This window comes from Salvelinus sp. IW2-2015, linkage group LG6.2 (assembly GCF_002910315.2).
Source record: "Salvelinus sp. IW2-2015 linkage group LG6.2, ASM291031v2, whole genome shotgun sequence".
In the NCBI taxonomy this organism is placed as follows: Eukaryota; Metazoa; Chordata; class Actinopteri; order Salmoniformes; family Salmonidae; genus Salvelinus; species Salvelinus sp. IW2-2015.
In genome coordinates this window covers 25,321,232-25,334,636 of record NC_036846.1, presented here as the reverse complement: position 1 = coordinate 25,334,636, position 13,405 = coordinate 25,321,232, and the positions used below count along the sequence as shown (strand labels likewise).

Genomic DNA, 13,405 nt, shown 5'->3' with positions numbered 1-13,405 from the left:
TTTTGGTCCCAAGCCTCCATCTAACTACCTCCTTCTCCAATTGGTCCAAAACCTCAATCTAAATCCCTCCTCTTTCTATTGGTCCCAAGCCTCCAACTAGTTACCCCTCCTGCTATTGGTCCCAAGTCTCCATCTAGCTACCCCCTCCTCCTATTGTTCCCATGCCTCCATCTAGCTACCCCCATCTAGCTACCCCCTCTTCCTATTGGTCCCAAGCCTCCATCTAGCTACCTCCTCTTCCTATTGGTCCCAAGCCTCCATCTAGCTACCCCCATCTAGCTACCTCCTCTTCCTATTGGTCCCAAGCCTCCATCTAGCTACCTCCTCTTTCTATTGGTCCCAAGCCTCCATCTAGATACCCCCTTGTCCTATTGGCCCCAAGCATCCATCTAGCTACCTCCTTTCTATTGGCCCCAAGCCTGAATCAAGCTACCTCCTCTTTAAACTGGTCCCAAGCCTCCATCTAGCTTCCGTCTCTTTCTATTGGTCCCAAGCATCCATCTAGCTCCACCTTGCCTCCATCTAGCTATCTCCTTCTCCTATTGGTCCCAAGCCTGAATCAAGCTACCTCCTCTTTAAACTGGTCCCAAGCCTCCATCTAGCTTCCGTCTCTTTCTATTAGTCCCAAGCCTCTATTTAGCTATCTCCTTCTCCTATTGGTCCCAAGCCTCCATATAGCTACCTCCTCTTTCTATTGGTCTCAAGTCTCCATCTAGCTTGCCCCTCCTCTCATTGGTTCCAAGCCTCCATCTAAATCCCCCCTCTTTCTATTGATCCCAAGCCTCCATCTAGCTACTTCCTCCTGCTATTGGTCCCAATCCTCCATATAGCTACACCCTCCTCCTATTGGTCCCAAGCCTCTATCTAGCTACCTCCTCCTGCTATTGGTCCCAAGCCTCCATCTAGCTACACCCTTGTCCTATTGATCCCAAGTCTACATCTAGCTTCCTGCTCCTGCTATTGGTCCCAAGCCTCCATCTAGCTACACCGTCTTTCTATTGGTCCCAAGCCTCCATCTAGCTACCTCCTCTTTCTATTGGTCCCAAGCCTCCATTAGCTACCTCCTCTTTCTATTGGTCCCAAGCCACCATCTAGCCTACACCGTCTTTCTATTGGTCCCAAGCCTCCATCTAGCTACCTCCTCTTTCTATTGGTCCCAAGCCTCCATCTAGCTACCTCCTCTTTCTATTGGTCCCTACCTGCTCCATCTAGCTACCTCTCCTCTTTCTATTGGTCCCAAGCCTCCATCTAGCTACCTCCTCTTTCTATTGGTCCCAAGCCTCCATCCTAGCTACTCCTCTTTCTATTGGTCCCAAGCCTCCATCTAGCTCCATCCGTCTTCTATTGGTCCAAGCCTCCATCTAGCTACCTCCTCTTTCTATTGGTCCCAAGCCTCCATCTAGCTACCTCCTCTTTCTATTGCTCCAAGCCACCATCTAAATCCCTCACTTTCTATTGGTCCAAGGCTCCATTTATCGACCTCCTCTTTCTATTGGTCCCTAGCTTCCATCTGCTGTCTCTCTTGCTATTGGTTCCAAGCCTCTATCTTTACCTTGATCTTAGTGACCCACCATTCTGTTGCACTATCATTCTCCATCCCATAGAGCTCCGCCCCACTTCTGCTCTGCCCCACCTTCTCCGTCCTCTCTGCTCTGCTCCGGCCTCTTGCTCTGCTCCGCCCCTCTCTGCTCTGCTCCGCCCTCTGCTGCTCTGCTCCGCCCCTCTCTGCTCTGCTCCGCCCTCGTCTGCTCTGCGCCGCCCCACTCTGCTCTGCTCCGTCCCTGTCTCGTCCGCTTCTTGCCCGCCCCTCTCTGCTCTGCTCCGCCCATCTCTCTGCTCTGCTCTCTCTGCCCACTCTGCTCACTGCTCCGCCCCACTCTGCCTCTTGCTCCAGCCCGCTCTTCTTTGCACCGCCCCACTCTGCTCTGCTCTGCCCCACTCTGCTCATCCCCTCTTTGCTCCGCCCCACTCTGCTCTGCTCCACCCCCCTTACCTCTGATGTACATATATTTTCCTGGGCTGTTGTTATATTTTAGGGCACTTCGCATTTGGCACATCTCTTAGGGAATCATATGCCTCAGACCAAACCCTAGCATTCAAATGAGCCTTGCTTTTGCCTTTTGCTTTGCTCTCTCCCTCACACTCACAAAGCCTTCAGAGCCTCCACAGTAAAGACGCCACTTAATATCTCCAGCACGCAACCAATATCTGGGATTATTTAATGAGGTCTTATTATTCTGTAGTGTAGTGGCACTCTTGGGGGATACATGTCCTACTATTTCAGTGGAAAGTGAACAGCTGATTAAACCCAACGTTTATCTGTTAAGCTGATGACTGTCAAATCAAAGACTCTGTTTGGTTTTCTCTGTCTGTCAGACATGCTAGTTTTTTTCAGGTGTGTCAATCAAAAAAGCTTAGAGCTGCTTTAATCCATTGGTCCTCAGCAAATACAGCTGTGCAGAGTTCAATTAGTAGCGTGGCCGACTTGATTCTCCCCCAAGCATGCTATTACTCTGCCACCAGCCTTTCTCACTTAAGATTCTCATTTAACACTGGTTCCCACCATTCCACTGCCTCCATTATACTTTTAAGTGGAACATTAACCCAAATAAGGTTAAAGTTTTTTTTTAGACATATAGTACAAGATAGCAAAGGGAGGTATAATCTGTCTTCGTTTTTTTCCTCTTTCTGGGAAGTAAAGATAGATTTCATTTGGTTGAAGTTTCTTGGCCAGACTTCAGTTAACTACTTCCTCTCTGAGGTATTCTTCCTCAATATTCAATGCTGATGACATTAATGCACATGGGACTTTTTGTGTGGTTCATTCTCCCGTCTCCCTCCCGCTGCCACCCATCACCCTCCATCTTATCAACAAAGGGACAGTGGTACAGGGAGTGGGAGTGGAAACAGTAGGTGGCTTTAGAAAATAAGTTATGAATTACCTGTCTGGTGTGGATTTGCCCAGAAGTCTTGAATCCCCCCTGACAGCTGCACTCTGAGACCGAGTACGGGTCTGAGCTGGTGGAGGAGCACTTGGAGTGCGAGTCACAGCCCACCACAAACGTGTTGTCTAGCGGGAGCTCCTGAATCACGTGGTGTTTATTGGGCGCCATCGGGGTCTCTGGTTTGATTTGGAAGGTTGGCTGGGGGGAGGCAGACTTGTAATGCTTGGCTAAGTCTGGACTGTCAGGTTTGAAGGTGGTCGGCGTAGTGGCCCAGTTGTATTTCCCCATGGTCTGCTCATCTAGCTCCACAGGCAGGTCCAGGGTTCCATTAATGTGCTCCTGGCTGGGATCATCAGGCTTGGATTCTTCTATGSTGACAAAGTTCAAGAGGAGGCTCTTAGGGGATCTCTTCTTTTTCTTCTTTTTCTTCTTGATTTGACGGTTGTCCTGGTTGGGCGACACCCACTCGCCGCTCTGCTTGCCCTTCTGCACCACTTTGTGCCTGGGCGTCTGACGGCAGCGCACTAAAGCTGTCACGAAGATGACTAAGATGACMGTCATAGTCCCAGCTATAATAGCGATGACAACAATCACGTATCCGTTGGCTTGGGGTGTGACCTCACTGTCTCCCACGTTACGGTCCAATGGAGTCTCCAAGCTCTTACGTAGCTGCTCTTGAATGAASGTAGCGTTGGATACAGTCTCGTTAATGAACAGGTGAATGAGGGCGATTGCGTGTAAGGACTCCGGCTGGCCCAGGTCTTTGACTTTCACKACTAGCCTGTGTAAACCCTGATCGGCTGAGACTATCTTCTCCTGCAGAGTTATATTACCAGTTGTTTTGTCTATGGCAAACAGCCCTCTTGGTGATRCCCCAATGATGCTGTACTGCAGCTCAGCATTCATGCCAGTGTCATTGTCTATAGCGAARACCCTGGTGACCACAGACCCAGGGCTGGTGGTAGACTGGACCAGATCGTAAGAGTAGTTGGARGAGGGYATAACAAAAACGGGTCGATTGTCATTGACATCCACAACYTTTATGGTGACCTTGGCGTATGAAGTGCTGGGTGGTTGCCCTCCGTCTATAGCCTTCACCATAAAAGTGTATGAGCTTTGCTGCTCTCTATCAAACGTGATGTTGGGTTTGATCACACCGGTCTGGGGATCAATAAMGAAATTGTCTTTCCCGTTCAGGATGGACAGTGTTATGACAGAGTTGTCACCTGCGTCAGAATCTGTGACGGTGATCAGACCCACGGTCCCGTACAGAGGCAGGTTCTCAGGCACGTAGAAGTTATACTCAGGATGGGTGAAAGCTGGGCTGTTGTCGTTGAGGTCCTGCACTATTAACCTCACTGTGACATTGCTCTGCAGSGAAGTAGACCCATTGTCRCTCGCCATGACAGTGAARGAATACTTCTCCTGCTTCTCTCTYTCCAGGCGTTTGCCAACGGAYAGGATTCCTGACCGTCMATCTATGTTAAACCCATCAGGSGCGTCAGGGCCAAGAGAATAAATAATCTCTGCATTATGTCCGCTGTCTGCATCCYTGGCACTGATCTTTATGAGCTGCGTGGATGGATCATTGTTRTCTGGTATGGACAGCTGAATCTCAGGCTGAGGGAAGATGGGAGCGTTGTCATTCTCATCCTTAATTTTWATTAAAACCATCGCTGAAGTGTTCAAAGGAGGCTTCCCTGAATCCGACGCTACGATCTTAATTGCATATTCCCTGGTTGTTTCGTAATCTAAGGGGGCCGCAGTCTCCAGCAGGAACTGGTCATTAAAGACTGGCTTTAACCTGAAAGGAACGTCATGGTCAGTGTAACAAGTCACTTTGCCGTTCAGATCCGAGTCCTTGTCCGTCACTGTAATTAGGGCTATTTTTGTGTTGAGAGGAGCGTTCTCTGACAGTAGAACCGTTCCATTTACAAGGTTCATTATATACCGAGTGTCTATGGACGGAACGTTGTCATTAATGTCCYTTACGTTGACGATAACKGRAGCTCTGGAGGGGGTGGAGCTGCCATCGCTGGCRAGGACYATGAGTTTGTGGACRGGYGTGGCRTCRCMGTCTAAGGGCTGCTTYACAGTGATCAGCCCGGRGGTGCTGTCMATGGAAAAATGCCTCTTGGWGGATGAGGAGATCTGYTTYGAGAAGGAGAAGTGGATCTGGGCGTTGGAGCCGAGGTCTGCGTCCGTGGCGTGGAGCTGGGTGACGGAGGTTCCTATGGGGGCGTTCTCGGGGATGTTCACCTCCACCTCACTGTCCTTGAAGACCGGCCGATTGTCGTTGACGTCGGAGATGGTGACCTGGAGGATGGCCGTGCTGGACTTGGGTGGCGTTCCTCCGTCCTCCACCTTGATTTTCATGACGAAGGTGTCCTTCTGCTCGCGGTCCAGGCTCTGCTGGACGATCAGCTGAGGCCATCTGTCTCCCTCTGGGGTCTCGATGATGTCTAGGCCAAACTCACTTACACTCTGTATAGACAGGGAGAAGAAGAGAGATAGTTTGTGAGTTTCAGTCATATTTTACTGGACTACATGAAACTACTGTGCTGTCCTGTACATCCTGGAGTATGTTACTAATTGCTTAGTTATTCATCAGTGTGGGGACGTATGCATTCATAACTTGATTTCTGGGAATTTCACATGCATTTCACCTGAACACTACTATCTTATATGACATGTCATACACTGCAATAGCCTACTAGTGGTCTTGTAAGCTGGCGCTAGACTCACACAGCTGGTTTCCAGAATCAACACAAATAAGCTGTGGTTTGTTTTAGTTTCAACAGATGTTTGCTCTCACTGCAGCAAAACACTTTGGGGTGAAAGTGCTTTAATTGTATTAGCAGTGGTGGAAAAAAGCACCCAGCTGCCATACTTGAGTAAAAGTAAAGATATCTTTATTTAAAAATACGAAAGTAAAAGTGAAAGTCACCCAGTAAAATACAATTTGAGTAAAAGTCTAAAAGTATTTGATTAACAAGTAACAAATAACAAGTACTTTTTGGTGTCAGAGAAAATGTATGGAGTAAAAAGTATATTAATATATTTAGGAATGTAGTAAAGAAAAAGTAGTCAACAATATAAATAGTAAAGTACAGATACCCTAAAAACAAAAAAGTAAGTAGTGCATTAAAGTATTTTTACTTAAGTACTTTACACCACTGCGTGTTAGAAAAATGGAAAATGTCCTCAGAATATTTGCTAAATACAGTTGGAAAATATCAGTGTATTAAGAAAATACTTAGGCCTATGTAAACAATGGATGCTGACAGTGAGTTAAACAGTTATGCCCATAACCAAAAAAGGCAATTGGTGAAGCGTTAGCGCTTTTCTAAAAATCTTCAATAAATCTATTTTAAAAACAAGAAACTGACAGATGGAATGTACACATATAACATAAGACCAATGACACACAATGACATCAAACCATGATCAAGGGTCCTTGGAATGCAATTATATTGGAGTCATATTCAATAACTATTATAGTACAGTACTGTACGCTCACTGCCACCCTTCAGCAGATTCTTCTTGTACTATATGCTGACCATCCATTTCAGATAACAAAGTAACACTACCCTCTTGGAGATCTCCCGGTGCTTTTTAATTAACTACTTGTTTTAGCCCTCTGCCCTCCTTAGTGCAACTCCTCTGCTTTAAGTAACATTGTATTCCATTTTACCCTACTATCTTGCGTTTACTTTGGAAAAGGGGAGACAGCTCACAAAATGTCAAGTTCATACAGTTGAAAGGGAAGCCATAGAGATAGCCTATTTAAATGCACTGCAATACCACCATAGACTAAAGAGACAGAGAGACTCCACATTAAAAAGCTTTTCACCCAAGGAGTACCAAATCAGTAGGCCACAGTGATGCCCGAGGAAAATGAAAACAAATGCATGTAATCCCCATGAGAAACTGACTCTGACTGTTCAAAGTAATTGCCTTCCCCACAAAAATGTAGCACTAATATTTATGATTACAGATCAGCTATGCGGTAAAGATGGGTCCTGGCATATTTGCCATCGTTATGATTTAGAGAGAGCGAGAGAGCGAGAGAGAGAGAGAGAGAGAGAGACCTAAGAACCTAAATGAGACCCATGCATTTTAAGAAACAAAGAGGGTCTTTGAAGGTCTTTCAGTCAGAAGCAGTTTCATGCTAAAACAAGAAAAAACAGTCTCTTTAAAGAGATAAGCTTCATGCTGCACATAATGTTGGAAGAGATTACTCTGTCTAGGCACAGCTATGAAACGAGATTAAGATACATACATTCTGACTGTGAACGGTACAATTTAGACCAAATGTGTTCATTTGACTACCCAGTATGTTTAGAACCAGTATAGTTCCTGTACCAATAGAGTAAGGACCATGGTAGAGGGAAGAAGGAGGCCAATACTATGTCCTGGTAGCTGCAGTAGAGACACAGGGTTGTTGTTGGTGTTGGGGTTTCACTTGATGTGAATATTGTCGCCGGTCTGAAGCACTGCCAAATGACAGAAGTCCCTTAAGAAGAGCCAAAAGCACCGCTGCCTGAATGAGGATGGTTACTTTATGGCGAGTAGCTATAAACTATATACACGACTGGACAGCAAGAATAATGACCTTCCAATAACACTGAGTTCTAGAAGAAGATGAGTTCTAGAAGAAGACGAGTTCTAGTAGGAAGCACGAGTTCTAGTAGAAGACGAGTTTCTAGAAGAAGATGAGTTCTAGAAGGAGATGAGTTCTAGAAGGAGATGAGTTCTAGTAGGAGATGTGTTTCTAGTAGGAGATGAGTTCTAGTAGGAGATGTGTTCTAGTAGGAATGAGTTCTAGTAGGAGATGAGTTCTAGTAGGAGACGAGTTCTAGAAGAAGACGAGCTCTAGAGGAAGACGAGTTCTATGGAAGATGAGTTCTAGTGGAAACGAGTTCTAGAGGAAGATCGAGAGTTCTAGAAGACGAGTTAGTAGAAGACGAGTTCTAGTAGGAAGACGAGTTCTAGTGGAAGACGAGTCTAGTGGAAGACGAGTTCTAGGGGAAGACGAGTTTAGTGGCAAGACGAGTTCTAGTGGAAGACGAGTCGAGGAAGATGAGTTCTAGAAGACGAGTTCTAGTAGAAGACGAGTTCTAGGAAGACGAGTTCTAGTAGAAGACGAGTTCTAGTGGAAACGAGTTCTAGTAGAAGATGAGTTTCTAGAAAGACGAGTTCTAGTAGAAGACGAGGTTCTAGTAGAGAGCTAGTAGAAACGAGTTCTAGTGGAAACGAGTTTAGTGGAAGACGAGTTCTAGTGGAAGACGATTCTAGTCAGAAGACGAGTTCTAGTAGAAACGAGTTCTAGTAGAAGACGTGTTCTAGAAGATGAGTTCTGTAGAAGATGAGTTCTAGTAGAAGACGAGTTCTAGTAGAAGACGAGTTCTAGTGGAAGACGAGTTCTAGTAGAAGACGAGTTCTAGTGGAAGACGAGTTTCTAGTAGAAGACGAGTTCTAGTGGAAGACGAGTTCTGTAGAAGATGAGTTCTAGTAGAAGATGAGTTCTGTAGAAGATGAGTTCTGTAGAAAGATGAGTTCTAGAAGAAGATGAGTTCTGTAGAAGATGAGTTCTAGTAGAAGATGAGTTCTAGAAGATTAGTTCTAGAAGAAGATGAGTTCTGTAGAAGATGAGTTCTAGTAGAAGAGAGTCTAGTAGAAAGACGTGTTCTAGAAGGAGAAAAGTTCTAGTAGAAGACGAGTTCTAGTAGAAGACGAGTTCTAGTAGAAGACGAGTTCTAGTAGAAGATGATTCTAGTAGAAGACGTGTTCTAGAAGGAGAAAAGTTCTAGTGGAAGACGAGTTCTAGTAGAAGACGAGTTCTAGAAGATGAGTTCTAGAAGAAGATGAGTTCTGTAGAAGATGAGTTCTAGTAGAAGATGAGTTCTAGTAGAAGACGTGTCTAGAAGGAGAAAAGTTCTAGTAGAAGACGAGTTCTAGTAGAAGACGATCTAGTAGAAAGACGCAGTTCTAGTGGAAGACGAGCTCAGTAGAAGACGAGTTCTAGTAGAAGATGAGTTCTAGTAGAAGACGATTCTAGAGAAGACGAGTTCTAGAAGATGTGTTCTAGAAGAAGATGAGTTCTAGAAAGAGATGAGTTCTAGAAGGAGATATTCAGTAGAAGATGGGTTCTAGAAGAAGATGAGTTCTAGAAGAAGATGAGTTCTGAGATGAGCCTAGAAGAAGATGAGTTTTAGAAGGAGACGAGTTCTAGTAGAAGACGAGTTCTAGTAGAAGACGAGTTCTAGTAGAAGATGAGTCTAGAAGGAGATGAGTTCCAGTAGAAGATGGGTTCTAGAAGAAGATGAGTTCTAGAAGAAGATGAGTTCTAGAAGATGAGCTCTTAGAAGAAGATGAGTTCTAGAAGGAGACGATTCTAGTAGAAGACGGTTCTAGTAGAAGACAAGTTCTAGTAGAAGATTAGTTCTAGTAGAAGATGAGTTCTAGAAGAAGATGAGTTCTAAGAAGGAGATGAGTTCTAGAAGAAGATGAGTTCTAGTAGAAGATGAAGTTCTAAAAGAAGATGAGTGTAGAAGGAGATGAGTTCTAGAAAAGATGAGTTTCTAGTAGAAGATGAGTTCTAGAAGAAGATGAGTTCTAGTAAAAGATGAGTTCTAGTAGAAGATGAGTTCTAGAAGAAGATGAGTTCTAGTGGAAGATGAGTTCTAGAAGAAGACGAGTTCTAGTAGAAGATGAGTTCTAGAAAAGATGAGTTCTAGAAGATGAGCTCTAGTAGAAGATGAGTTCTAGAAGGAGACGAGTTCTAGTTTAGAAGATGAGTTCTAGAAGAAGATGAGTTCTAGAAGGAGCATGAGTTCGTAGAAGAGTGAGTTCTAGAAAAGAGATGAGTTCTGTAGAAGATGATTTCTAGAAGGAAGATGAGTTCTAGTGGAAGATGAGTTCTAGAAGAAGATGAGTTCTAGTGGAAGATGAGTTCGAGAAGAAGATGAGTTCTAGAAAAGATGAGTTCTAGGAGAAGATGAGCTCTAGAGAGGAAGATGAGTTCAGATGAAGATGAGTTCTAGAAGGAGATGAGTTCTAGTAGAAGATGAGTTCTAGAAGGAGATGAGTTCTAGAAGAAGATGAGTTCCAGTAGAAGATGAGTTCTAGAAGAAGATGAGTTCTAGTGGAAGATGAGTTCTAGAAGGAGATGAGTTCTTAGAAGGAAGATGAGTTCAGTAGAAGATGAAGTTCTAGAAGAAGATGAGTTCTAGTAGAAGACGAGTTCTAGAAGAGATGAGTTCTAGTAGAGAGAGAGTTCTAGAAGGAGATGCGGTTCTAGAAGAAAGAGAGAGGTCTAGTAGAAGATGAAGTTCTAGAAGAAGATGAGTTTCTAGTAAGAAGATGAGTTCTTGTAGAAGATGAGTTCTAGAGGAGATGGAAGTTGCTGAGTTAGAAGAGATGAGTCCCAGTAGAAGATGAGTTCTAGAAGAAGATGAGTTCTAGTAGAAGATGAGTTCTAGAAGAAGATGAGTTCTAGTAGAAGATGAGTTCTAGAAGGAGACGAGTTCTAGAAGAAGATMAGTTCTAGTAGAAGATGAGTTCTAGAAGAAGATGAGTTCTAGAAGAAGATGAGTTCTAGAAGGAGATGAGTTCTAGAAGGAGATGAGTTCTGTAGAAGATGAGTTCTGTAGAAGATGAGTTCTAGAAGAAGATGAGTTGTAGTGGAAGATGAGTTCTAGTATAAGATGTATATTCATGGAGTGATTCTTTAAACATGAAGTAGTAATTACTAAGAACTCCACATTTGTTTAGTGAGTAACGATTTGACCATTGACCAAGCTGACATTAAAATAACTGTACTACGACTTTGATGAAATTCATAGGAGTGATTTTACCTCTGCAATACAGTGAATCATAACATATTGGCCCTTCATACAATATGGTTGTTAAATCTTAGTATAGACTTTAGTATCTGGGACTTTGGCACTGTGCTTCCATCCAGTCAATGTCATAGGTGCTCCTAAAGATGATTTATGAGCCAGACAGATTATTCCCCACCTCTGTCTCATTGTCACACATTTAGAGCATTTCAATCAGTTTCAGAGAGCAATAACTAACTATCTATAATGGCTGTTTATTTTTACTTCAGTGAATTCAAATTAGGCTGTTGGTTTGTGATAACATTTAGGGCAAGCAAACTTACTGTAGAAAAGGTTAAGAATATGAATCACTGGGCCCTAAGGTGCAGTGACAATAACCTTTAAATAAAATACAAAACTGTACAGTTTAAAAAGAAAGCAGATACTTCAGCTTCACCCAGTTTGGACTCCTAAACCATGGTGATGAAGATTTCATCTGGTCACGGGTGTCGTCAGAAGGATGAGACCGAGGTGCAGCGTGGTGAGCGTACATACTTCTAATAGTAGATGTCGCCAACAAAACAGTAAACAATACAAAAACAAACAGTGATGCTTAAGGCTATGTGCCATAAAAACAAAGTTAACTTCCCACAATGACAGGTGGAAAAAAACTACCTAAGTATGGTTCCCAATCAGAGACAACGATAGACAGCTGTCCCTGATTGAGAACCATACCCGGCAAAAACCTAGAAATAGAAAATAATAGAAAAACAAAACATAGAATGTCCACCCCAAATCACACCCTGACCAAACCAAAAAGAGACATAGAAAGGAACTCTAAGGTCAGGGCATGACATTAATTTTTTTCTCCCAAAATCTAGGTTTAAATATATTTGCCACCCATATTTTCAATACTTTGTACACCCTCCTCTTGCAAGGATGAATGCACTGAACAATTTTCTATAATAATTTATGAGATTGGAGAACACATTGGGATGGAGACCATTCTTCCACAGACACTTTCCAGATCCTTGATATCCTTCGGTCAGCACTCATGGACTGCCCTCTTCAATTCATAGGGTGACCACATGTCCCGTATTTTGGCCATTTGTCCCATATCCCGCAACCATACAACCATGTCCCACTTTATATCAATAAATTCAAACACCAATATTGTCCGTTTTTCAGTCAGACACTACAACCTGTCTCTTTTGCAATCACGTTGCGCTTTTGACAAGATATATACTACAAGCCAAAAAGTATGTGGACACCTGCACGTCGAACATCTCCTTCCAAAATCATGGGCATTAATATGGAATTGGTCCCCCCTTTGCTGCTACAACAGCCTCCACTCTTCTGGGAAGGATTTCCACTAGATGTTGGAGCATTACTGCGGGGACTTGCTTGCATTCAGCCAAAAGAGCATTAGTGAGGACAGGCTCTGATGTTGGGCAATTAGGCTTGGCTAGCAGTCATTGTTCCTATCACAAAGGTGCTCAATGGGGTTGAGATCAGGGCTCGGTGCAGGCCAGTCAAGTTCTTCCACACCAATTTCGACAAACAATTTCTATATGGACCTCGCTTTGTGCACGGGGGCATTGTCATGCTGAAACAGGAAAGGGCCTTCCCCAAACTGTTGCCATAAAGTTGGAAGCACAGAATCGTCTAAAATGTAATTGTATGCAGGTGCGTTAAGATTCCCTTTCACTGGAACTAAGGGGCCTAGCCCGAACCATGAAAACAGCACCAGACCAGGATTCCTCCTCCACCAAACTTTACAGTTGGCACTATGCATTGGAGTAGGTAGCGTTCTCCTGACATCCGCCAAACCCAGATTCGTCTGACGGACTGCCAGATGGTGAAGCGTGATTCATCACTCCAGAGAACGCGTTTCCACTGCTCCAGAGTCCAATGGTGGCAAGCTTAACACCACTCCAGCCGACGCTTGGCATGGTGATCTTAGGTTTGTGTGTGGCTGCTCGGCCATGGTAACCCATTTCATGAAGCTACCAGCGAACAGTTCTTGTGCTGACGTTGCTTCCAGAGGGAGTTTGGAACTCAGTAGTGAGTGTTGTAACCAAGGACAGAACATTTTTACACTCTACGCGCTTCAGCACTCAGCGGTCATGTTCCGCGAGGTTGTGTGGCCTACCACTTTGCAGCTGAGCCATTGTTGCTCCTAGATATTTTCACTTCACATTAACAGCACTTACAGTTGACCGGGGCAGGTCTAGCAGGGCAGAAATTTGCCTAACTGACTTGTTTGAAAGGTGGCATCCAATGACAGTGCCACGTTGAAAATCACTGAGCTCTTCAGTAAGGCCATTCTACTGCCAATGTTTGTCTATGGAGAATGCATGTCTGTGTGCTCAATTTTATACCCCTGTCATAAATGGGTGTGGTTGAACTAGCCGAATCGACTAAGTTGAAGGGGTGTCCACATACTTTTGTAAATAGTGTATGTGTAGAGATCTATAAATTAAACATTTATGTAGATATATAACATCTTGTCAATGATATTAGTCGTCCAATGATATTAGTCGTCCAATGATATTAGTCGTCCAAAGATGTTAGTCGTCCAATGATATTAGTCGTCCAATGATATTAGTCGTCCAATGATATTAGTCGTCCAATGAT

The 13,405-nt window shown here is 44.0% G+C and overlaps 1 protein-coding gene across 1 annotated transcript in view; it reads right to left on the bottom strand.

Moving 5' to 3' along the window:
- LOC111966037 (protocadherin-11 X-linked) overlaps positions 1 to 13,405 on the bottom strand; it is a 206,197-nt gene that overhangs the window by 171,862 nt on the left and 20,930 nt on the right. The window contains exon 3 of the mRNA XM_070444173.1: positions 2,943 to 5,429. Within this exon, the coding sequence (XP_070300274.1) occupies positions 2,943 to 5,429 (2,487 nt within the window). The remainder of the gene's footprint in view (positions 1 to 2,942; positions 5,430 to 13,405) is intronic.